The 27,056-nt window shown below is 37.9% G+C and overlaps 1 protein-coding gene across 8 annotated transcripts in view; it reads left to right on the plus strand.

Annotated features, from left to right (window-relative positions):
• Positions 1-214: 214 nt before the first annotated feature.
• ACBD5 (acyl-CoA binding domain containing 5) overlaps positions 215-27,056 on the plus strand; it is a gene marked incomplete at both ends in the record, with an annotated part of 43,401 nt that continues 16,559 nt past the window's right edge. For 2 of the 8 annotated variants that reach the window (XM_080812146.1, XM_080812148.1), the window contains 9 exons: positions 1,141-1,361; positions 1,545-1,716; positions 5,951-6,071; positions 8,510-8,582; positions 14,765-14,879; positions 18,896-19,030; positions 20,566-20,769; positions 21,740-21,846; positions 25,167-25,428. In XM_080812146.1, the coding sequence (XP_080668272.1) occupies positions 1,347-1,361; positions 1,545-1,716; positions 5,951-6,071; positions 8,510-8,582; positions 14,765-14,879; positions 18,896-19,030; positions 20,566-20,769; positions 21,740-21,846; positions 25,167-25,428 (1,204 nt within the window). Of the gene's footprint in view, positions 504-1,140; positions 1,362-1,535; positions 1,717-5,950; positions 6,072-8,509; positions 8,583-14,764; positions 14,880-18,895; positions 19,031-20,562; positions 20,770-21,739; positions 21,847-25,166; positions 25,429-27,056 lie in introns of those variants that run through there. The other 6 variants (XM_080812153.1, XM_080812152.1, XM_080812147.1 and 3 more) reach the window with 6 other exon arrangements.

The following is a 27,056-nucleotide window of genomic DNA, read 5'->3' on the forward strand; positions in this document are numbered from 1 at the left end:
GCACCCAGGAGAGTCTCTTTTGCTGGAAGCGGTTGTGGCATTGTGAATTCGCCCCACGGTGCGACGCAGCGGTCAGGAGGGATTTCCGCCGCAACGGCTGGAGCGGCGGCGGTAGGGAGAAACCGAACCGGAACAGGTGGGAAGAACGCCGGCCGCCCAGGGAGGTATCCGGAAGCGCCGCGGAGGGGGTGGGGGGACTACATTTCCCACAAGTCCACGGGGCAGGGCGAGGGGCGGGCGTCGGGGACAATACCGGACGGGCCTTGCCGGGCAATGCCAAGGTAAACGCCGGCAGTGCGTCTCAGAGGGAAGAGTGACTTACAGTCTGCGCTTGAATTTCCGCTAGTAACGCTCCTAACCCACCCCGAAGTGACAAAGAGGCCCTGGCAATTCGGGGATTTCCGGGCCGCAGGACTCCATCCCAGAAACCCCTGCCTGTCCCCCTGCGGTGGGGCTGGGGGCTCTTCGAGGTGCCTGAGGTCGCGGGGCGTTATACTAGACAGGTGAAGGCCCAGGGTACCCCTTTCTAGGGTTGACAATCCGTAGTGGGTCATCAGTGCTCCCTCCCCCGAGCCCTGTGGCCTATTAAATCGGGCTGAAGCTGGGCCGTGCCCGGCTCCTCGGGGCAAGATATTTGTTAGTGGTGGCGCGGGGGAAGGTGCCCTCGCTCCCCGCGGCCCCGTCCAGGGGCGGGCAACCTTCCGACACACCGTTGGTTACTCTCAGACGTTCTTGGCTCGAGGCGGCTAAAGCTGCCAAACAATCGCGGCCCGAGCACTGCTGAACATTTTGATCCAGTACCTCAAATTCTTCCATCTACTCTTTAGGATACGGTAAAGATTGCCAGAACTCGAATGGCAGAACATAAGGTTCTCACCGAGCCTATCCTGATCTAAAGCCCTTTCTTATGTCCCATCACGTTCCTCAAACCTTAACCTAAGAGGGCAGGCGCTGTGGACCTCAGGGCCCTGTCGCAGGACCCAACCCCCCGTCCCCTGTCCCCCGTCCGGCTGCACGGACGCGGCGGTCCGGTCTGTTCAAAATGCGAGATCCCGATCCACCCGCTTCTCTGCCTGGCCTTCTTCTTTGGCCCTACCCAGGCAACCCCCAGCAGCGCGCGTCGTCGCCTCGGACGCGGGCGGGTGGGTGGAGTCCGCTGAGCGGCCGCAGTGGCGGCGGCAGCTAGTGGGTCCTTTAGTGGCTCTGGGGCGGGGCTGTGGGGAGCGCGCCTACTGACCGACGGACCCCGCCGGGATGGGGAGTGTGGCTGCTCCGCTAGGGTCCTGCGGGTGCAAGAGCGGCTCCGCGACCACGGGTGGCCGGAGCCCCTCCGTGTTGTGCTAGAGATGCTCTTCCTCTCGGTGAGTTGTTTTTCTGTGTCGGCTGGCCGGCTTCTCGGCCTAGGTCACGCCCCGGGGAGGAGGAACGAGCTGGGCCACCTCGTTCTGTGTGGCCTGGATAGGGCAGGGCGACGGGGCAATGACCAGCTGCGTGGGCCTCCTCCCTTTGGGCATGTTGATCCGCGGCTGCGCTCCATGTTCCAGTTTCATGCAGGCTCCTGGGAAAGCTGGTGCTGCTGCTGCCTGATTCCAGCCGACAGACCTTGGGACCGGGACTGGGGCCGGCGTTGGCGGCTGGAGATGGCGGACACGAGATCCGTGCACGAAACCAGGTTTGAGGCGGCGGTGAAGGTGATCCAGAGTTTGCCGAAAAATGGTAAGTGCGCCGGGCCCCCACTGGGGAAGCCTCCTGCAGAGGCCCGAGGCCCCAGTTTCCGAACCTCGCCTCCTTTAATCTTCTTTCAGCTTGTAGTCTTGCTAAATACTACCTCCTCGGTTGCTGCTTTTAAAAGGAATGTAATTGGAGGAAAGGTAAAGGGTGTTAATTACCTGCTGATCTTTCAAGCACGAGACAAATATATTACCCAGATTTTGAGCAGTGTTTATTGCTGAAAACAAAAGTCTGTTACTTAATGACTGCGGATTTGGATATGTTAAAAAACAAAACAAAACTGGGTTGGGGATGCTTGGTGCCGCATCCTCATAAAGTGTACTATTTAATATTTAAGCCTTTCAGAAACTTTCCATGTGAAGCGAGGCAAAGCAAAGAATAGCTATATTCATTTGTAAAATTATTTTTTAAATAAATACATCTATTTGTGACTTTTTTGTGTGTGCTATTCTCTTATTCTAGTGTTCTCTTTCTTATTTTTACATTGGGCCTTCCGTGCAGCTTAAGGGGAAAGTCATTCCAGTTGTTCCTTTATTTAATGTGTCATTTCTCAGGCTACCTTCAACCTTTTTATCATTGGCTTTTAGCAATTTGACCGTGATGGGTCCAGGTGTGTGGTTTTCTTCAAATTCATCCTGTTCAGCGTTTACAGAGCTTCTTGTAATTTTATGTGTTTGACCAAAGTTGGGAAGTTTAAAGCCGTTGTTCAAATTTTTTTTCTGTGGAGAGGCTTGGCAGGGGGACCTTTGATCTTTTACTTCTTATCCTTCTTCATAATATGAATTATTTTCCACAGTAAACTTGTGTTTTTTTTTTTAATGATGCTTTTAAGCACTATTACTGTGCCAGAGCATAAAACTCACTGAATGCTCACGGAATACAACGTTATTGCAGTATTTAAGATGTTCTCTGTTTTAATTAATCATGAATTGACTTGGTAATGAATATTCAACACTGTTTAATAAAAATTCATTAATTGCAGATTCAAAAGGTTTTGAAAACATATACACAAAATAGTATTCCTTTCGTAATCTCAAAGGTGGAACAAGGGAAGGACATATGAGGGGGTTGTTATTAAGAGTGAATGAACAGGGGCGCCTGAGCGGCTTAGTTGGTTAAGCGTATGCCTTTGGCTTGGGTCATGATCCCTGCATCCTGGGATCCAGCCCCAGGACGGGGTTCTCATATATTATATGAGAGGACCTTGAGGACAGATTGTACTTTATCTGGTGTCTTACTCACAGAATATATACAATATATTATCAGTTTTTGCTGTAATCTATTCTAATGTATATGTCACTCACCTTAACAAATACAGAAGTGGTCAAAAACAGATGGAGGCCTTGTTCCACTGAGCTTACACTGTGTTGCAAAAGATAGGCAGTGAGCAAACAATAAAGCAGGGAGAGTGACTGAGTCTGAGGTTCTTAATTTTATTTTTTTTTAAATTTTTTTTTTTTTTAATTTTATTTATTTATTTGACAGAGATCACAAGTAGGCAGAGAGGCAGGCAGAGAGAGAGAGGAGAAAGCAGGCTCTCCATGGAGCAGAGAGCCCGATGTGGGGCTCGATCCCAGGACCCTGGGATCATGACCTGAGCCAAAGGCAGAGGCTTTAACCCACTGAGCCACCCAGGCGCCCCTGAGGTTCTTAATTTTAAAGATGTAAGTGGCCACTTTAAACTGTGTAGAAGCTGAAAAATATGCAAAAATGATAGAGGATTTTGATTGCTTAAAGTAATCAATGTGTTCACCTTAGTGATAGAAGTAATATCTGTAAATGAAAAAAATCCAAACATCAAAAAAGTATAAAGTATAAGTATATACTTATATAAAGTATAAGTATTTCTTCTCAACTTTTAAATCTTATTTTGATTTACTGAAGATACAATGAGATGAGGCTCTTGGTGTTTTAAATTTAGTTTGTTTTATTTAAATAGGTAAGCATCTTAAAAATATTTTCTCAAAACTTTATTTCAGATCTTAAAAAAATATGTAACCATTTTAACTGTAATTTCCCCATTTTTTTTTTTACCTCTTACATAAAGGAGGACCATATTATTGAAATAATATATCTAATAGATACTCCAAAAGGAGCATATATTATATATAGATCTTTGTTACTGTGATTTTGGACTTAATTATTCAGCCTTGGCCAAACCTGAAACACCAGCTTTCAGCTTCTCTGTGTTGTAATTTTCACAACGTTTATAAACTACTCATTTTTGATTACTACACATTATCTTTTTATTATGTAATCCGTGAAGTTTTTAAAATATCTTTTTACAGTTTTAAGTTTTATTTTTATACTAATTATGGTATAAAAGTAATATACAAACACACTGAATATAAAAAATTTTAAAACACAAGTAAGCAAAAAAGGAGATAAAAATAACCTCTATGCTTACTATCTCCAGAGATATCTTCTTCAACATTTTGATGCATTTCCTTCTATTTGCTTTTTAGGTACATACTTATTTTGCAAAAATGGATTATAGTGGATATGCTATTTTTAAACTACTGTTTTTTCCCATTTTATAGTACGTTGTGAAACTTTTCTCAAGCCATTGTTTATATTTTCGTACCATATAATTTTTAAGGACTGTAGTTATAAACTATCCTGTTGTATGTATGTATCATAATTATTTAGGCAATTATTTTCTATAAAACATTTGCAGTCCAGTTTTCCCTGTTCTTAAGTATTGCAACTTATAGTACTCATGCATACAATTTGAAAAGATTTTTTAAAAGATTTTATTTATTTATTTATTTATTTGAGAGAGAGAGAGAGAGAGAGAGAGAGCATGAGCAGGGGGAGACAGAGAGGGAGAAGCAGACTCCCCACTGAACAGGTAGTCTGATGTGGGACTGGATCCCAGGACCTTGCGATCATGACCAAAGGCAGGTGCTCAACTGACTGAGCCACCCAGGAGTCCTGAGAAATCTCTTTTTTCTTGGATTAATTCTTTTTCTACCACAGCACACACTGGTTGACTTTAGCAAAACTTCTTTATTCATCAAGAAATTGAAATTTGGCCAAGAGGAGTTGAATTTCTTTTTTTAATATTTTATTGATTTATTTGAAAGAGACAGAGATAGTGAGAGGGAGAACAAGTGGGCAGGAGGGGGAGAACAAGTGGGCAGGATCCTTGCTGAGCAGGGAGACCAGGGAGCCCTGGGTCTCCATCCCAGAACACTGGGATCACAGCCCGAGCCAAAGGCTCAACTGACTGAGCTACCCAGGTGCCCCGAAGAGTTGAATTTCTTAAGATTGAAGTTTTCATAAAACAAGTTTTCATAGAACAGTTTTCATAAAACATTTAACTTTTTCATTTGTTTCATTCAGTTTGGTTTGTCACAGTCTTTGAATAAAAATACCTCATTAAAAAAAAACCTCATTAAAAAATACCTTATTATTTTAATAAAAATACCTCATTTAAAAATACCTTATTATAGTTGCATAATGCAGTTATTCTGTATTTTCATATATTGCTTTTTTAAATGACATTTGCCAGTTATTTTAGTTATACCTACAGCATATTCATTCATTTATTCTTTTATTTATTGAGCTGTGTTGGGCATTGTTATTGAAGTGTAAAAACCTCAGAGTTTTTTTGTTTTTAAGATTTTATTTGTTTATTTCAGAGAGAGAGTGAGTGAGAGAGAGCATGAGAGGGGAGAGGGTCAGAGGGAGAAGCAGACTCCCCACTAAGCAGGGAGCCCAATATGGGACTCCATCCCAGGACTCCGGAATCATGACCTGGGCTGAAGGCAGTCACCCAACCAACTGAGCCACCCAGGTGCCCCTCAGAATTTTTTTTTTTTTAATCAAAGGAGTATTGTTGGGGTGCCTGGGTGGCTCAGTCGTTGGGTGTCTGCTTTTCGGCTCAGGTGGTGGTCCCAGGGTCCTAGGATTGAGCCCCGCATTGGGCTCCCCGCTCAGTGGGGAGCCTACTTCTCCCTCTTCCACTTCCTCTGTTTATGTTCCCTTTCTCATTGTGTCTCTGTAAAATAAATAAAATCTTTAAAAAATCAATCAATCAAAGGAGTATAGCAACTAACAGAGCCATAATGTTTGTTTCTATATGACAGAAATAAATGATTATCTGAACTATTAATGAAATATTTAAAAATCACTATTAGTATAGCTAAGCTGATTTGTAACCTAATATTATTGATTGTATTCTCCAGGTGATTTGTATTTAATATGTTTCCAATAGGTTCATTTCAGCCAACAAATGAAATGATGCTCAAATTCTATAGCTTCTATAAGCAGGCAACCGAAGGACCCTGTAAACTTTCAAGGCCTGGATTCTGGGATCCTATTGGAAGATACAAATGGTAATTTCACATAGAGAACTATGAAAGGAATTTTACTTTAGTGACATAATTATCATATGACTTAATTATGTGGTTATGTATTATTCTGAGCGGAAGTGTTCTAACATGCTAGATCCAGTTTTTATCCTCCATATGCTTTTTTTTTTTTAAGATTTTTTTATTATTATTTTTTTTTATTTGACAGACAGAGATCACAAGTAGGCAGAGAGGCAGGCAGAGAGAGAGGAGGAAGCAGGCTCCCCGCTGAGCAGAGAGCCCGATGCGGGACTCGATCCCTGACCTGAGCCGAAAGCAGAGGCTTTAACCCACTGAGCCACCCAGGTTCCCCCCTCCATGTGCTTTTTTTTTTTTTTTTTTTTAATTTTTTTTTAATTTATTTATTTGTTAGAGAGAGCGAGCGAGTAAGCACAGGCAGACAGAGTGGTAGGCAGAGGCAGAGGGAGAAGCAGGCTCCCCGCCGAGCAAGGAGCCCGATGTGGGACTCGATCCCAGGACGCTGGGATCATGACCTGAGCCGAAGGCAGCTGCTTAACCAACTGAGCCACCCAGGCGTCCCCCTCCATGTGCTTTTAACACAATTTCATGCAAATAGAAAAGTCTTGGGGAAGAGAGGAAAACAATAAAACCAAAAAGTATATCAAAGAGAAAAAAAATAATTTTCAGTTAGCCTTTCCTGATGGAGTTTTTTTTCATTTACTGTAAGAAGAGAAACTCCCAAAGTCAATTAAAAAAACAATTTTCTTGCCTCTCATACCTACTAAGAAAAAATAGTGACTTTACTTGCCAAGTGACAATGTTTGCTTTGAGCATTTAGATGATAAGTAACTAGGCACATGACTAAGGGACTGCTATGCTAACTTTTTATCTAGGCTATCCTTCCTGTCACGCTGTACTTGAATAGAAATTTGATTTTTTTAAAAAGATTTTATTTATTTAATTGACAGACAGAGATCACAAGTAGGCAGAGAGGCAGGCAGAGAGGAGGAAGTGGGCTCCCCACTGAGCAGAGAGCCTGATGCGGGGACTCAATCCCAGGACCCTGGGATCATGACCCGAGCTGAAAGCAGAGGCTTTAACCCATTGAGCCACCCAGGTGCCCCAGAAATTTTGATTTTTAATATACTTAAAATCATAAAATAGCCAGAGATACCTCTGTAACGTAGACGGTACATTATGAACAGAGTATGCTAATTGGTTAAGCATGTCTTAAAAGCCACACATTTTGATGGTTCAATTTCTCTGTTTTTTTTGTGTTGTTTTTTTTTTATTCCATTTATTTATTTGAGAGAGAGACAGCATGAACAGGATGAGGGGCAGAGGGAGTCTGATGTGGAGCTCAATCCCAGGTCTCTGTGATTATGACCTGAGGTGAAGGCAAATGCCCAACCAACTGAGCCACACAGGCACCCAAAGGCTAAATTTCTTTACACTGAATTGGAAGTCCTTAAACTCCTTTGAGGATTTCTTAGTACTGTACTTTCCTCTAAGTTCTTTATGAACAGTCATAGATAATAGGTTAAATGTAATAGCAGTATGTTATTTAATCTGTTGTAAGAAAATTGATTTACTTTATGATTTTTCCTCAGAAATGACCATTGGTGGATTTAAACTGCTTCTGGAAAAAATATGTAAAAAGAAAGGTTTTCGTTTTAGGCAAAAATTTCAAAGGACTATTCTCATTATCTAGGAGGTTAAAAATGTCCTGTGCCTCACATTTTTGTTTTTTTAGAAGTAGGAAACTACTTTCATTTTTTGAGTGTGTCAGCTAGACTCTTGTTTAAATTAATGGAAACTTTTTTTTTTTAAAGATTTTATTTATTTGACAGAGAGAGAGAGAGATCACAAGTAGGCAGAGAGGCAAGCAGAGAGAGAGGGGAAGCAGGCTCCTTGCTGAGCAGAGCGCCGGAAGTGGGGCTCAATCCCAGGACCCTGGGATCATGACCTGAGCTGAAGGCAGAGGCTTTAACCCACTGAGCCACCCAGGTGCCCCCAAATTAATGGAAACTTTTAACCAAAACTTCTGTTCATTTAAAACATGGCCATGGTAGTTCATTTGATGTAGAGTTCTAAAATGTTCATTTCTGTTACTGTTCTTTATAATATAAAGTTTTTGAAGAGTTCTTAGCAAATATTTTTCAACAGTCTATAGTGTTTGCTCCACAGTGTGTATAATATAGTCTCTGTAATCTATAGTCTAAATTTTATAGATGGGCTATATAATTACTAGTTTTAAATACTGTTTAATTTGACAGTTTATTTACTCTAATACTTTTAAGATGGTATATTTAAAGTGATCCTTTGAGAGCATAATATCTTTTTGTAGGCTTTAAGAAGAGAGACTGTTTTAAATTAATGACCCTATAGCATTTTGACATAATGTTGTATTCTGGGCAATTGGAAAACGTGTCTTTTTGTTACTTGGATATTCTCATTTCTAGGGATGCTTGGAATTCATTGGGTGATATGACCAAAGAGGAAGCCATGATTGCATATGTTGAAGAAATGAAAAAGGTAAGGAAATAATTCACAGCAGAAAATGAAAATATTTCATGGGACACCTGGGTGGCTCAGTCAGTTAAGTGTCTGGTTCTTGATCTCAGTTCAGATCTTGATCTCAGGGTTATGAGATTAAAAAAAAGAAAGAAAATGAAAATATTCAGAGCAGATCTAATTTAATTTGTTATCAAGCAAATTAGCTGCTTTGTTTTAAAGAACAAAGAGATTATAATATTTTAGAATATAAAATCTAAGTTACTGAATTTATTAGGATTTTATCTGTCTCCTAAATGTTCATCTTAAGGTAAGTGTTTTTTCCTTGAGATCACATTGTAATGATGTGATTTTTTTTTCATCTTCCCTGTCTTTCTCCATAGTCAACTTCTTTAGAAAGTTGTAGAAATAGGAATTTCTTGAAATACTGAAGTCCCTTTCTCAGGAATCTGGGAAGTACCCTGGCTGTCTTGAAAACATTTCTGCTTTGGAACTTTTTATTTAGGAGAAATGGTTAACAACCCTGGCCATCAGTGTTCTCATCAAGTTTGACCCACAAATTGAGATATTCCTATCATGGGACTTCTTAGTAACAAGCATTTTTCTGTGAATGCAGAGATCTCAGAAGCCGAATAAGATAAGGATGCTTTTAATTTCTCTAGTAGTTAGTAAGGAGGGCATTCCTTTCACTAGTTCTTTTAAGTCCGTTCAAGGGATTATTTTGAGGAGCAAATTTCTGAAGAAATCTTGGATTTTAAAGAACTCTTAGTATCTTTTTATAAAGCACCATTTCTGTTTTGGAACTGGATCAGAAATTGTGAAATTTCTGAAATTTGGTAATCTTAAATAAATTATCTGTGAACATAAAGAAAATCTGTAAAAAGGAATAGTTCTTTTGCCAGATTGTTTCACAGTGTTAATTTCTAGAAGTAATTTCTGTTTGGTTAGTTGAGATTCATTTATTTTGTTTTATTTTGGTATCTCCTGTACTGTTCAAAGTTGTGCCCTTTGTTAAATTTTCGCAGTTTTTATTTAGTGGGCCTGGTTTATCTATGACAGAAGGCAGAATTTAGTCCTTTTGGCTTTGAACTATATCTGTAGCACAACAACAAAGGAGCCTTTCAAAAGCAGAGAAAATCTAAAGCCTTTTTGGTTTAGTAACTATTCCTTTTCTTCCTTTTAAATATCATTCTAATTTTTAGGACACACTTCTATCATGTAAAGTTGAATTGACCCATTAGGTGAAATTTACCCATTTCCCCTATTGATTAATTAATGATGTAGCCACAGATTAAAGTGGGAGGAGATGGGTTTAAACTATCCTGCTGCCTTTTAGCTGTCTTAAGATACTTCTGCTGTACCTGTAGATTCTATAACTACCTCTCTGAAAGACTAAGCTATTTCCATTCAGACTTTTAAAATTTCATTTTTCATCTGGTGAGTATAATAAAATTTATAGGAACCTTTTAGAGATCAATCTAAGACTGTTAGGATTGAAAATTTGATTAGTTTTTGAAAATACTTTCGGAGATTTGCCTTCTGGATATTGGCAGATAAAATTATATGCTCTTAAGTAATGACGTGGCAGCGGGTGGGAGGTACCTGACTGGCTCAGTTGGTAGAGTATGCAACTCTTGATCTCAGTGTTGTGAGTTTCAGCCCCAAGTTGGGTATTACTTAAAAATACATTTATATATTAAATAATGGTGTTTGGTAGTACATTGTCCCAAAGATTTGATTACTGAATTTGGCAAATTTTTTTTAAAGATTTTATTTACTTATTTGAGAGAGAGAGAGAGGCAGAGGGAGAGGGAGAAGCAGGCTCCTCACTGAGCAGGGTGCCTGATGCTGGGCTAGATCCTGGGATCCTGGTATCATGACCTGCGCTGAAGGCAGATATTTAACCAGTTGAGCCAGCCAGGTTCCCTGGGACTTTTTCTAATTATAGTAGTTCACTAACTGAACGATTTGTTAAATTAAATTTGTAAATATTGTTCACTGTGCTATTGCCCTTTAGAATTACTCTTTTAGTATAAATCTCATTCTGTGCTTTTGCATTCAAATGTTTAAGGAATTACCAATTTATATCTTACAATGGATAATGTTCTCTGGAAAATTGCTTTTTGTAATTCATAAACTATCCAGTAAAATATCACTGAAACAGTTGCTGGAATCAAAAATTCAAAAATTCTTTTAGAATAATTTTTTTTTAAAAAGATTTTATTTATTTATTTGACAGACGGAGATCGCAAGTAGGCAGAGAAGCAGGCAGAGAGAGAGGAGGAAGCAGGCTCCCCGCTGAGCAGAGAGCCCTACGCTGGCTCGCTGGCTCGATCCCAGGACTACAGGATCATGACCTGAGCTGAAGGCAGAGGCTTTAACCCACTGAGCCACCTAGGCGCCCCAAGAATAATTTAATAGGATTTTAGCTTTGAGGGAATAGAATAACTAATGTGGTTTGTGGGAAATAATCCATAGTTCTTTAAATAAAGTTAATTTTGATTCATAACCAAAACGGAATATAAAATTCTATTTTCTGTACACATTTTACAGGCTATCTCTTTTTTTGTTTTAAAGATTTTATTTTTAAGAATCTCTACACCCAGTGTGGGGCTCGAACTTACAACCCCAAGATTAAGCGTCGCATGTTCTACTGACTGAGCCAGCCAGCCGCCCCCAGATTTTATAGGCTTTCTTAATGAGAATTCCTGGAGAATTAACCAGAACTTGAATAATATGCATTATGTCTGTTAGATTTAAAGAGAGATCAGTGTACTCTACTCTGGCTACACATTGGAATCACTAGGGGAAACTTGTTTAAAAAAAAAAAAAAAAAAAAAAAGCCAGTATAACTCTAGACTAATTATTTCAGGATTTCTAAGAGGATGGGATAATCACTGTAGTAGAGGGAGGATTACAACAGATTCTCATAAAGGATGGAACCTTTAAGTTACCATGGCTGAGGGTCTGGTCCATAGCTCTATAAGTCCAGAACATTGGCTTTCTCTTTTTAAGACTTGACTGATGATAACCATCTCCTGGAGATGTAGAGAAAAGCCAGAATGCTAATTTTTTTTTTCCTCAGAACGCTAATTTCTTAGCTTACAGTGGGTGTTCTACTCTTCTAGTGCACAGCAGGCTCAGGATTGAGATGTAGGACACCCCTCAAAACGTCAGAGGCACTTGGGAAACTGTAAGATTGTCTATAGAACAACATAGAACACTGAGATTTGGGTGACATTAAGAGATGTGTTCGGGATGCCTGGGCGGCTTAGTCAGCTAAGCATCTGCCTTTGGCTCAGGTCATGATCTCAGGGTCCTGGAATCGAGTCCCACATCGGGCTCTCTGCTCAGCCAGGAGCCTGCTTCTCCCTCTGCCTGCTGCTCCCCCTGCTTGTGTCCTCTCTCTCTGACAAATAAATAAAATCTTTAAAAAAAAGATGTGTTCATCTGACCAAAACAAAACCAAACCAAGGAATTTAATCTTTGCTTTATAATACTGTGTATCTGTACCTTTGACAGGATGTTTTCGTCATACAGAATTGATACTTCTTACCAAGGAAATGTGCTGGAGAAACCTAGAAAAATTATTGTACTTTGGATGCTGTTTTGAGAGTCCATGTAGCTCACCAGTCTTCATTTGGATAGGTTACAGTCCACTTGACTTGATTTAGTTCACTTACACTGAAAATAAAATCTTTGGGGTTAAGGAGTAGTTACCTAGACTAGATTTACCTGGCTCTGCTTGTCTTTCTGTGTCTCTGTCTCTGCTGATGATCTTGTGTGTGTGCGTGTGTGCGCATGCGCGCACGCGCGACCACCCGCATACCATTTCTTTGATTTCTGCATTGGAGTGAAGGAGAGAATTTTGCAGAAGATCCTTCTTCTTGGGTTTTGTATTTTTAAAGTTTTTTCTTCAGAGAGTAATCTCTTAAATTCTGGGTGTATCTTGCTGTGACCATATGCGTCCCAACTGTATCGACGACTGAAATTCTAGCTTATCGAAAGAAAAATTACTCTGCTTAGATTTGCTTAGCACTGGCACACACTGCGTTTATTTATTGAGCTAGTTAGTTCTGCTCTTTGAAATCCATAATTCAGTCCATTACCTATGGGATATGAGAAACCGAAACAGATTTGAATAGCCCTACTTAAGGACAAATTAGAGAGAGAGACTTTTTGGAGTTACCTTGACATTGAGAGATAACTAAAAGAGATCTGGTTTGAAAGAGGATCAAAGGAGGTGTTAGTTGGGGTCAGTCAAGATGGAATGTATGGTTGGCTAACTAGATTCTGTTAAGTCTTTATATACGTACACTATCTCAGTACAGAATAGGGTAGAGGGTGCTGACTTGTGTTTGAATTATATCTCTGCCATGTAGTAACTGTGACTTTGGTCACATCAAAGTAAACATCACCAAAAATAAATGAATAAATAGAAAAAGAACTAAAGAAATAAATAAACATTGCCTAATCGTTTCAGTTTTTTTTTTTAAAGATTTTTATTTATTTATTTGTCAGAGAGAAAGAGAGAGTAAGCACAGGCAGACAGAGTGGCAGAGGGAGAAGCAGGCTCCCTGCGGAGCAAGGAGCCCGATGTGGGACTCGATCCCAGGATGCTGGGATCATGACCTGAGCCGAAGGCAGCCGCTTAACCAACTGAGCCACCCAGGCGTCCCTCGTTTCAGTTTTTGTGTTGAATCTAGTTCTTAGAATTATTGTTGTAATCCATATGTATTACAGATCATGTTTATATAAGCTATAAAAATACCCTCCCTAATGGCCCCAGCCTTGCAATAACAAGTACTTCCTTCTAAAAAAGACATTTTATGGTTAAAGCAATTTTTTGCCCTACTATCCATTGAGAGGAGCAGCCAGTAGATAATTTATAATGAGCTCTAAAATTATAATCACTAACACCAGTTATTTTTAGCATAGTTCATTCTGTATGATCTCTCAACACACCCACGCCTTGTTTATTAAATTCCTTGTATGTACTAGACGCTGGAAATACAGAAGTGGTCAAAAACAGATGAAGGCCTTGTTTCACTGAACTTACATTGTGTTGCAAAAGATAGGCAGTGAGCAAACAATAAAGCAGGGAGAGTGACTTGAGTCTGAGGTTCTTAATTTTAAAGATGTAAGTGGCCACTTTAAACTGTGTAGAAGCTGAAAAATATGCAAAAATGATAGGGGATTTTGATTGCTTAAAGTAATCAATGTGTTCACCTTAGAGATAGAAGTAATATCTATAAATGAAAAAAATCCAAACATCAAAAAAGTATAAAATGAAAAGTGAATCTTCCCTATTCTCTCCATTTTAATTGTTTAAGTGATAATTACTTTTAGTTCTATTTTGCAGATTGAGGAAACACATGTATGTATTTATATCTATATCTTCTCATTTAAAAAGAGAAAAAAACCAGTAATGGCATCATACTGTTACTGTTCGCTAACTACTTTTTTGCCCATAAAAAAAAATTCAGATGTTTTCCCTATCAGCACACACAAAGCTAACTTTAAATATCTGCAGAGTATGTTCTATATGGAAATATTTCCTTTTGTCTCTTACCAGTTGATGGCTACTTATTTAGTATGCCTTTTCGGTTAATTTACCTTGCTCTTTAAATTTGGTGATTCTGAATTGGCCCATAGGTGTGAAGATGTCTGAAAGTGATGACTACCTTAAAGAATAGAATAATATTACTCTAACCCCAGAATTTTCTATTGTATTTAACATTAGTGCCCTCAGTTTTTAATGCACAATTTATAGGTTATTGGGTAAAATTTCAAAAGGAGCTTATGTAAAACAGACTTCAAAATTAAGACACTTAAAAAAAAAAAGATTTTATTTATTTATTTGACAGAGAGAGGGGGAACACAAGCAGGGGAGTGGGAGAGGGAGAAACAGGCTTCCCGCCGAGCAGAGCCCGATGAGGGACTTGATCCCAGGACTCTGGGATCATGACCTGAGCCACCCAGGTGCCCCCAAGACACTTTTAAATCTTTAATATATGTGATACTTTTCTAGGGGAATATACACTTTAAGTATGTAATTAATATAGATACTTTGGAGAATATATAAAGGAATATCAAATCTCAAAAATATTATTAAATAAATTGTGAATATTATATTATTTGGTACTAGTGTAGATCAGATTAGTAGTTTATGATTTCACAAGATTTATTTCTTTTGATTACAGATTCTTGAAACGATGCCGATGACTGAGAAAGTTGAAGAGTTGCTACATGTCATAGGCCCATTTTATGAAATTGTAGAAGACAAAAAGAGTGGCAGAACTTCTGATTTAACCTCAGGTTGGACTGTCTTACCTTGTTTTTAATCCAGCAACTGATCTATCGTGCATGCATTAATATTTGTATGTCTAATTTTTTTTTTTACTTTCACATGCCAGTCCGACTGGAGAAAATCTCTAAATACTTAGAAGGTAGGAATAATGACATCCACGTAAACATTTTGTTTAAAATTTACATGCCAAAAGGGTTTTGCCCAAATTTATATAACACTCAAGAGTTTTCATTCCAAGCAAATACATTGCATAAAGTTCAAAAATATTATAAACCCTGAAGTTTTAACCCTTCAGTTATTAAAACATGACAGGTGGCTCACTGAGTATATACAAAATTGTAACAGAATTCATGATTTTATTTTGACAGATAAGACTTTCTGATTCACTTGCTGAATTACATTAACAGTGCCATGGCTGAAATAATTTTTAACGAGGATATGTTTATAGTATGGTTTAACTATATAGTGTAGCAACCTAAAACAAGAAATCAGTGAATTCACTTAGCTTGGTCTTTTTTTTAGATTTAGATTTCGTGTTCTCAGGAAAGAATTGAAAGGTTTATCTTCTACATACGAGCAGGAGTTGAATAATAGGCAAATTTCCTGGCTTTAACTGTAAACATTTGCTCTTTAATTTTTATTTTATTTTTTTAAGAAAGCAGAGTGAAATGAGCCTGTAAGAATTACTTCAAATGAAAATTATATGTTTTATTTTCTTGGCATCCCTATTTACAAGGTACCTTTTACTAATTGACAGAAATTAGAGGTTTCAGAACTGTCACCTTCCCTGAGGTCTGCAGTTTGTGTCTGCGATAGTAACTGATAGACGGCCCACCGAGGGTAACGCTCATATAACCACACCCCCCATCACTGATTTGCTTGAAGGAACCAAATTTTAACAAATAATTTTCCATATAAGTCATGCTAGTCAATGCAGAAAAAATATTAAGTATGTCCTCTGTGTGAAGCATGTTTCTAGTTCAGAAGGGAATAAATCTGGACCTGTTTTTAGTAGTATTTAAGCTGGCTGGAGGCAAATGTTTAAACAACTAATTATAAAGACAAGGAAGAGTGAATAACGATAATAAAGTCTCAGGTCCATAATCCCTAAGCTATAATTTAAAAGTTCAAAAAGCTTGATGAACTAGATACTATTTTGGCAACTCATTTGAGAGCAAAACCTTTACTTTAAGCAACCAAAATCCTCTAACATTTTTGCCCATTTTTCAGCTTATACACAGTTTTAATGTGGCCTCTTATGTCTCTAAAATCTAAGAACTGAACATGAACTAATTTAGCAATAGACCCTGACCTGAAATGACATGAGGCTATTTTAAATAAATCTTTATTCTATTTAGTGTGACTATGCATATGTTTTGCTGTAAAAACTTTATTATTGTTTTTTAGTGGGAGCTGCCTTAAACTCTGTTGAAAGTGTTACATAATGTATAGTACATTTAGTGTCTGACATTTGCAATATTAGAAAACCGGATTTTAAATCATATCTGGATTCAAGGGTAAGGGATGTGGACCTGTACCATAATTTATTTAACCTATAACATTCTAGTGGACATTTAGATTGTTTCCTCTTTTTTTTGTATTAAGTTTTTAATTTTAATTTCAGTATAGTTAACATACAGTGTTATATTTGTTTCCTCTTCTATCTTCAAAAAATGCTGCTGATGGTAACCCTGTACAAGTGTCATCTAATATATAGGAAGGTATATCTGTAAGAAATAATATTAGAAATCTAATAGCCACAGTCAAAATATATGGGTGTTTCATACTTTGCAGTCTTGACTTTTCTTTTAACAAAGAATGGTATTAAAAGTAGCCGTTTAGGCCCAGTAGGACAGATGTTATCTGTGTCATATGGGCTTCTTCATAGTATACATACATAGTAAGTTTTGAAATCTGAAAGTATGAACTCTCCAACTTTTTCCTTTTTCAAGATTGTTTTGACCATCCTGGATCCTTTGCATTTCTCTATGAATTTTAGAATCAGCTTGTCAATGTTTTGCAAAAAAGGTCACCAACATTCTAATAGCGATTGCAGTGAATTGTGGGGCATTTTGAGGAGTATTGTCATCATAACAATATTGTCTTCCAGTCCATTTATTTAGTTCTTTAATTTCTTCCATCAATGTTTTGTCATTTACAGTGTAAAATACATATACCTTCTTTTGTCAAGTATACTGCTGAGCATTTTATTCATTTTACTGCTATTATAGATTATTTTCTAATTTCATATTTGGATTGTTCATTGTTAGGTTGTAGAAATACAGTTGATTTTTGTTGATGGACGTTGTATTCTGCAGTCTCACCAAACCTTTTGTTAGTTCTAGTAGTTTTTTTGTTTTTCGTAGATTTCCTAGGATTTCATGTATACAAGAGCATGTCATTTGCAAACAGACTTTTTTACTTTTTCCTTTTCAATCTGCATGCCTTTAATTTATTTTTCTTGTTTAATTGCTGTGGCAAGAATGTCAAGTATCATATTAAATAGAGATGGCAAAAGCAGACATCTTTGTCTTCTTATTATAGGAACAAAAAAATGTTCAGTCATTTAAGATTAATTTTGATGCTCATTGTGAGTTTTTGTAGATGCCCTTTATCAGATTAAGGAAATTCTCTTGCATTTTTAATTTATTCAACATTATTATCATGAAAGTATTTTATTTTTGTCAGATGCTTTATCTGCATCTATTATGATAATCATGTGGCTTTTGCCCTTTATTCTGTTAGTTTGGTATATTACATTAACTGATTTTTGGGTGTTGAGTCGGGTTTGCTAGTAATTCTGTGTGCTTTCTACACCTCTCACAGAACTGCTGTGATGATGCTATTGCTGTGGTCAAGTAGTTTTGCTACAACCATCCATTTGATGGGGGTTTAGGAGATTCCCTGCTGCTTAGTTTTGTTGTAGATGTCCGTGAGTGGTGGGCCTTTTTGTTTCTCCGTTTTTTTGTTTGTTTGTTTTTGGTTAGTTTTTTTTTCTTGTTTTTTGTTTTTGTTAGTCTTGCTTTTTCTGGTTGTCGGGGAAAAAAACAAGGAGATTCATAAACCATGATGCTGCATGGTTCTCTAAGAGAGAGTAGAACCCAGTGGCGATGGTGGAGTTGAGTTCTTACTCTTTTGTTCCTGTTTAAGATGTATGGAGATTTTGAAATTTAATATGATCTTTAGGATGCAGGGAACCATCCAAAATGCATTTGAGTAAGTAAGAATGAGCCCAAAAGTTTATGGAGGGAGACCACTGTTCTTGACCAGTAGCCATGTAGGAGGCCTTTATTACCTTAAAGAGTGATGGAGATGTAATTCCCTGTATCTCAAAATGAGGTCCAGTAACCAACAGCATTGGCATCATGGGAAGCTTTACAGAAATGCAGAATCTTATATTACTCCAGACTTACAGATTCGGAATCTGCATTTTAACTGGATCTCCCATGCATGTTAATGTTTGAGAAGTTTTGATGTATTTACTCTCAACATATGACTGGCCAGTAGGACAATGTATGTGCCTTTTTAAGTGATTGATTGTATTAACTGATGCTTTTAAAAAAAGATAAATATAAAGCCTTAGAGGTAATAAAAGGATAAAAAATTTTTAAATGTAGTTTAATTATAATATTGGTGAGATTATTGTATTTATGTTTTCAATATGCTAGCATATAGCAACTGTCTCTTCATTTACTGTGTATAAAGAAGATCGCTCATCTCTAATTTTACTATTTTGATTGATAATTATCTTAAAAATAACATTATGTTCTGTCTTGTTTAGAAAGGATTTAAGATAGCCTTTTTGTAAACTGATTTTTTTGTTGTAAACTGATACTTGAAGAAGTTTATTTATGTAATATATGTATCCTTATAGTCAAAGAAAAGAATACAAGTAATTATATGTCAAAATTTTAAGTCTTCAAAATTATTGTAGTAGTTATTTGTAAATGACATTATTATTTGTAAACTACAGCTTTATAGTATGTTAGAGCACTAGCGATTAAGTGATCATTTCGTATTTTAGATCTTGGTAATGTTCTAACTTCTACTCCAAATGCCAAAACCGTTAATGGTAAAGCTGAAAGCAGTGATAGTGGAGCTGAATCTGAGGAAGAAGAGGCCCAAGAAGAAGTGAAAGGAGCAGAACAAAATGATAATGGTAATCTTTGGATGATGAGCTAATAATTTAACAATATGGAGTGGTTTGGGCTGATCTGGTGTTGTATGAGAATAGTGTGTATGGCGGGATGTGGGCTCTTGACCTTATAACCAAGTTCTTTGCGGGCCAGAAGTACAGGGACAGTCAGCTTCATGCATAGACAGAATAGATGGACTTGAACACTAACAAGAATAGACCGCCTCGGGATGCCTGGGTGGCTCAGTGGGTTAAAGCCTCTGCCTTCAGCTCAGGTCATGATCCCAGGGTCCTGGGATCAAGCCCCGCATCAGGCTCTCTGCTCTGCAGGGAGCCTGCTTCCTCCTCTCTCTCTGCCTGCCTCTCTGCCTGCTTGTGATCTCTGTCTGTCAAATAAATAAATAAATCTTAAAAAAAAAAAAAAAAAGAACACTTAAAAAAAAAAAAAAAAAGAATAGACCGCTTCTCTAGAGGTGATGCCTGAAACGCTGGGTTAGAAATGTACTCATTTTATGGAGGGCCTGACTGACTCAGTCAGTAGAGCATGTGACTGCAGATCTCAGAGCCCTGAGTTCAAGCCTCATGTCGAGCATAGAGTTTACTTAAACAAACAAACAAAAAGAAATGTATTTGGGGCGCCTGGGTGGCTCAGTGAGTTAAGCCTCTGCCTTTGGCTCTGGTCATGATCCCAGGGTTCTGGGATCAAGCCCCACATCGGGCTCTCTGCTCAGTGGGGAGCTTGCTTCCCCCTCTTTCTCTGCCTGCCTCTCTGCCTACTTGTGATCTCTCTCTCTCTGTCAAATAAATAAATAAAATCTTAAAAAAAAAAGAAATGTATTCATTTTAGGTATTTTTCCAAATATGACTATCCATACATTACCAAGGAGAGGAGACAGGTTAAATTCTCAAGACCTTATCAAGAATAGAATGGACTCCAGAGAATTGGATACCAGAAGAAGTTTTGATGAAGAGGGAACATTGGAGTCATGGGGTACTGCACTGGGGGGCCTTGTTAGTAAGAGTACCAGTGATGCTTGGGAAGACTATTTGAGAAAGGGGAGGCAGGAAGGCACTAAAACAAACGGCACAACTTAGTTTTACCTTTACTTTCTAGTAAGATGTGACAAATAATACCTTCTTTGAAGGATATTTTTATTGCTGTGTGGACCCCTTTGTACTGCTGGGTCTCATAGGGCAATTTGCCTATACTTGAGAGAGTGTAAAGATCTTGAGAGGTTGTTCTAGGGAAGCGTCACTGGCTCAGTTGTGAGCCAACTTGGGGTTGTGAGTTCGAGCCCCATGTTGGGTGTGGAGCCTACTTAAAATAAAATAAAATAAAATAAAATAAAATAGCTTCTAGAAAACTTCAGGGAACTGAAGTTTTGAGTGTGCTCTCAGCATACAAACCCCTTTTCAAAGAGTATTCCATCTCTGCTCCAAGTCGGAAACTGATCAAAGGGATTATGGTAGGTTGGAGAGATGATTACTTGCTATTAGAACATATATACAGAAGTTGACCTGCTGTGAACTTTATGAATGTCCCTACTTTCTTATAGTAGATAAGAAAATGATGAGGAAATCTGCAGACCATAAGAATTTGGAAATCATTGTTTCTAATGGCTATGATGAAGACAGCTCTGCTCAGGATACACAGAATGACATTCATGCCGGTTCTTCCTTGAGTGGTGGAAGTGCTGAAGAAATAAAGGCTGTAGATGAAAACTTGGAGCAAACTGGAAAAACTGCTGTCTGCATTCACCAAGGTATTGTCCCATAATAGTTATCTGTCCAGCCTCTTTCCTATGAATGGCATATTGTTTTCATTATATTAGGATGTTTAGGAGTAGCTTATTATAAGCCCCTCTTATTCAGGGGGCAGCTGGGTGGTTCAGTCAGTTGGGTGTTCGACTCTTGATCTCGGCTTGGGTCTTGATCTCAGGGTTGTGAGCCCACATCGGGCTCTTTACTGGGCATGGAGCCTACTGAAGAAAAGAAAGAAGGAAGGGGGAGAGAGAGAGAGAAGGAGGGAAAGAGAGAGGAAGGGAGGAAGGAAAGAAAAAATTCCCATAAAAAACCTCTTTTTCAATAATATTTTTAGGGATTATTAATATTATAAGGGTGAATAGCTTTGAAAGATAGTGAATTAGGGGCAACTTTTATATTTATTGAGACATTTGTTATTGTGTTTTCATATGGCATTTTAAAATAAAAATTTGAGATTTTTTTACTTTTATTCCTGATGTTTCTTTTAACCTAAACCTCTGATTATATGATGGCTTTGCTCTCCATTCAGCAAGATAAGTCATAGTCTTTTCATATCTTAGGACTCTAGAAGTGAGCCTATAGCATGTATTTGATGAATTATGAACATTGCTGCAATTCAGTTAAGAAACCAGGAAATATACTCACTGACTATAACAACTGAACTTGAATAGTTGCATACCAATTTAGGCCTCCTAACTGGTAGTCAGTTTTCTCTTACAAGGTCATTAAGTTTAGTATGATTCGATGTGGACAGTAATTGCATGATAAACTACTTTATAATCTTTTCAAATAAAAATTATCAACTAAATTTAAAGTTTTGGCAAGTTAAAAGAAAAAATATGGCTTAATAAATCAAATTTGTCTCTAGTATGAAGGTAATATAGAGCTGATAAATTTTGAGAATGGAATAAATGTATTTTTCTTCAATTAGAGAATAATAATTCTACCTGGACATTTGTTCATTTTTAGAAATAAATGATGATCATGTTGAAGATGTTTCAGGAATTCAGCATTTGACAAGTGATTCAGACAGTGAAGTGTACTGTGATTCCATGGAACAATTTGGACAAGAAGAGGTAAAAATGACATTTTTTAATTGGTAAATTTTCAAAGTGATATATCAGAATTCAGTGCATAACTTCTATTATTTATTTTTTATTATTTTTTAATTCTAATTTTTATTTTTATTAAAAAATTTTTTTGAGAGAGAGAGGACACATGTGCTAGGTAAGGGGGAGGGGCAAGCAGAGAGGGAAAGAGAGAACCTCAAGCTGACTCCACACCCAATGCAAGCCCGACGCGGGGCTCAGTCTCACCATCCTCAGATTATGACCTGAGCCAGAATCACAAGTTGGACCAATAACTGACTGAGGCACCCAGGCGCCCTGTATAAGTTCTTTTAATAGCAGAGGTACACATTCTTCATCACTTTGAACATAACCCATGAAATATTTAAGCATTTCTATTTAAATTATTTTTGTGACTTTAAAAATATATAATATTCCTGAATATTCAAAAATATTTAAATATTATAATCTGTAACATATTTGTATTTTAAATATTCTGAGGGAGGTGGGATTGGGGAGGCAGAGGGTAAACTCTTAAAACTAGTCCCTGTGTTTGAAACATTGATTGATAGTCAAGAAAAGTACGTAAGTTTCAAATAAATCTGTTCTTCACACTGACTTTTTTTTTTTTTAAGATTTTATTTATTTATTTGACAGACAGAGATCACGAGTAGGCAGAGAGGCAGGCAGAGAGAGAGGAAGGGAAGCAGGCTCCCCGCTGAGCAGGGAACCCGATGTGGGGCTCGATCCTGGGACTCCGGGATCATGACATGAGCCGAAGGCAGAGGCTTTAACCCACTGAGCTATTCAGGGGCCCCTGACTTTTTTTTAAAAGTATAATTAACATACAATACTATATTAGTTTTAAGTGTACAACATGTTGATTCAGTGGTTCTATACGTTACTTCCTTGGTGCTCACCATGATAAGTGTAGTCACCATACAACTCTATCACAATATTATTGACTCTATTTCTTATGCTATACTTTCCACCTCTGAGACTTATTTATTTTATAGCTGGAAGTTTGTACCTGTTCATCCCCTTTATCTATTTCACCCATCCCCACTACATCTACCTCCCCTTTAGCAACCACCAGTTTGTTTTCTGTATTTAAGAGTTGTTTGGCTTTTGTTTGTTTGTTTTTTAGATTCCATACATAATTGAAATCATGCAGTATTTATCTTTCTCTGTCTGACTTATTTCACTTAGCCTGATACCCTTTAGGTCCATCCATTTTGTTGAGAATGGCCAGATTTCATTCTTCTTTTATGGCCAATAGATGTTCCATTGTATATATATACATATACCATATTCTTTATCCATTCATCTTATTGGACATTTGGACTGCTTCTATATCCTGGCTTTTGTAATGCCGCCATAAAATAGAGGTGCATATATCTTTTCAAGTTAGTATGTTCCTTTTCTTTGGGTTAATACCCAGTAGTGGTATTACTGGACTGTTTGGTATTTCTATTTTTAGTTATTTAAAGAACCCCCATACTGTTTTCCATAGTAGCTACACCAATTTACGTTCCCACCAACAGTGCACCAGGGTTCTCCTTTCTCCATATCCTCACCAACACTTGTTACTCTTGTCTTTTCGATACCAGTCATTCTGATTGATGTCAGGTGTGTAGTGCTTTTTGGATACAGTAATGTTTTTATCTTGTGTTTATGTTACCTTGGTGTCTGTACTTACGTAGGGTTTATGGTGTGAAAGCATTGCATCTAATGGGTTTAAGACCTCATGCTTTCAAGGGGCTCATCTCACTTAACAAATTATTGTTTGAAAGAAAGTCAGTTTTTTATTTCACAGTTAATGTTTTCAGTTCAGTTTAAATAAGTTATATAGCTTATAGATCCCTTTCTGAAAGGTTGAAATTTTGAAAGATTGAATAATTGCTTTGTAGAAGCTAAAAATAGGAAATGATTGTAGAATAACCATTTGGTGGAATAGAGATTAGGTTGGAAATGCTGTTCTGAAACTGAAAAAGGTATTTGAGATAGGAAATATTTTTTATATGTACGTATACTGCTGACATCATTGCAAACAAGCAGACCAATACAGACCAGTATACTTGGAATTTTGTTAGGTGGATTAGATTTCCAAGATTCTTTTTAATGGTAACAAATGTTGTTTTATTAAATTTCCAATAAGCTATGTACAACTTAGAAATATTTGCCATATACACCATTCCAATATATTCCTCCCCTTGTATAATACCTTGATTTCAATTTTTTCTTCCTCTCTTGACCACTTAAATTTGGTGTCAGGAATATATCCCTAGTTACTACTCCCTTGCTTTCTGCCATCACTCACATGCTGCTGATTCTAAACCTGTTATCTCCAACCTATATCTCTGAATTCTAACTGCCCTATTTAACATCTTGCCTAAGAACCTCAATTTATATTTATCTGTAACTATACCATTGTTTCTTTCTGTTCCCCTGAAACCTCTTTGTCCTCTGTATTTCTTATCTTTGTGAGTATCACAAAACCATCTGGTCTTTTCCTTTCCCTTACTTCCCACATTCAGTCTTCAACTCCTATTGATTCTGTAATCTCAAAAGTTCTCAAATCACCCTCTGTCCTGCCACTACTCCGTTGGTACAGGCTGACATCATTACTACACCTTCGTATCATTTCGTCGAGGAAGCCTTCACTCAGCCCCAGGAGGGCACCCCTCCTGTGAGCTCCTGTAGCAAACATCCCTTGTCTATCTTTTTCGTAACACTTACCAAACTATGCTGTAATGATCTGACTTCTTTCACTCCCTTTTCAAGACTAGAAGCTGCTTGCAGACAGAGATTTTATCTCTTTCTTTATATTATCCTTAGAGTTTAGCATAGTAACTAGAATAAGAATCGACATTTTTAAAAAGTCTCTTGGATGAACACTGACCCATTAGAACAGTTCATTGCCAAAATTCCTCAATTCTTTGCTCATGGGTAAATCATTTCTGTCCCATTTCTTCCCTATATAAAAGGCAGAAGATGGGGGCGCCTGGGTGGCTCAGTGGGTTAAAGCCTCTGCCTTCGGCTCAGGTCATGATCCCAGGGTCCTGGGATTGAGCCCCGCATTGGGCTCTCTGCTCAGCGGGGAGCCTGCATCCCCCTCTCTCTCTGCCTGCCTCTCTGCCTACTTGTGATTTCTGTCTGTCAAATAAATAAACAAAATTTTAAAAAAAAAGGCAGAAGATGAATTGAGTAACTCTTTAGAAAAGTATTTCCTGTCATAACATGAAAAGTTTTATAAAAACAGTAATTCTTCTATTATCATAGAAACTTATGTTTATAGCTTTTAACTAAGTGTTGTTATAAATCTGTAGTCTTTAGACAGCTTTACGTCAAACAATGGACCACTTCGATATTACCTGGGTGGTGATCCCAATCAGCCCTTGGAAACTTCTGCTTTTCCTGAAGAAGGATCTCCTGGAAATGGCAACATTGGGGATATGCAGGTGGTAGCAGTTGAAGGAAAAGGTGAAGTAAAGCGTGGAGGAGAAGATGGCCGAAGTAACAGTGGAGCGCCACACCGCGAGAGACGGGGTGGAGAAAACGAGGAATTCTCTAATGTCCGAAGAGGGAGAGGTGTGTGTTGTTTTTTCTTCTCGCTGAGTCTCTTTATAAACTGTAGTAAAACGGGAAAAAACGGGGAAATTTCAGGTAGGAGAGACATGAGAACTATCCATTTACAAAGGGAATGTTATAAATTATCCTTACGTAACATCTGACCATTTTTCTTTACTCCTGGTTCTCTCCTTTGACTCTACGAGGCATAGTGGTTTGATCTCTGAAGGTTACGAGTTGGGGGGCAGGGAACATTCCTATTGCTACATGTTTTACACGGTTTTTTGAGGTAGCCATCTTTATGTTCTGTCACTCCCTCTTCCCCCGAACAATCCCTAACTGGTTCCTCCAGTTGCATTTCTGCTTTTATTTGCTACTGTAGGTAAAAATGAATTCTGTCTTTTCCTCATTTCCCTACTTAAATCAAACGATAGCATTTAAAGCTAACAAATCAAGTAGTAAAAAGAAAAGAACATTTAACAATACGGAGGTAAACATTAAGAATAATGGGATCAGGTAAGAGAATAGAGTTGAATGGGGAAGAAAAGTAAGTATATGTTAATTTATAATTGTTCATAGTTAGGAATGAATAGGTACTGTCAAAAAAGAGAATTAATAGAAAGACAAATACCATATGATCTCATTTGTAGAGTCTTAAAAAAAAAGACCAAGCTTAACAAAAAAAAAAAGAAGAAGACCAGGCTTATAGAGGATAGACAGATTGATGATTGCCAGAGGCAGAGGTGGGGTGGGGGGCTGTGAAATGCATCAAGGATCAAAAGGTAGGTTGCCTGGGGGGCTCAGTGGGTTAAAGCCGCTGCCTTCGGTTCAGGTCATGATCCCAGCATCCTGGGATTGAGCCCCGCATCGGGCTCTCTACTCAGCAGGGAGCCTGCTTCCTCCCTTTTCTCTCTGCCTGCCTCTCTGCCTACTTGTGATCTGTCAAATAAACAAATAAAAAATCTTTAAAAAAAAAAAAGGTAAAAACTTGCAGTTATAAAAGAAATAAGTCATAGGGATATAATGTACAGCATGGTGACTGTAATTAATCATACTGTATTGCATATTTGAAATTTGCTAAGATCGTAAATCTTAAAAGTTATCATCACAAGAAAAAAATCTGTTATTGTATGATGATAGATGTTAACTGGACTTATTGTGGTGATTATTTTGCAGTATATACAAATATTGAATCATTATGTTGTACCCTTAAAAAAAAAGGAGAATCTGTATATAATTTTATGAGGTCATAAAAAGTCGAAGGATTATCTGTGCATCTGGTTGAAAAAATCTACATAAAACAAATGGAAGACATGGGGGAAAAAAGAGAGAATTAACGGTATTAAGAAAATTATCATTTAGGGCACCTGGGTGGCTCAGTTGGTTAAGTGTCTACCTTTGGCTCAGGTCAGGGTCCTGGGGCCCTGAGATGGAGTCCATGCTCACTGGGGAGTCTGCTTCTCCCTCAAGCTCTGCCCCTCCCCTCTGCCCCCCTCCCCCCTGCTCTTACGCTTTCATGCACACACTCTCTCAAATAAGTGAATAAAGTCTTTAAAAAAAAAAGAAAATTATTGTTTAAACAATAGCCATTTACCCATGCACCAATTGTACATATTTAACAAAGAAGAGAAAGATCACAACATATTATT

This window comes from Martes martes, assembly GCF_963455335.1.
Source record: "Martes martes genome assembly, chromosome: 8".
Taxonomy (NCBI): Eukaryota; Metazoa; Chordata; class Mammalia; order Carnivora; family Mustelidae; genus Martes; species Martes martes.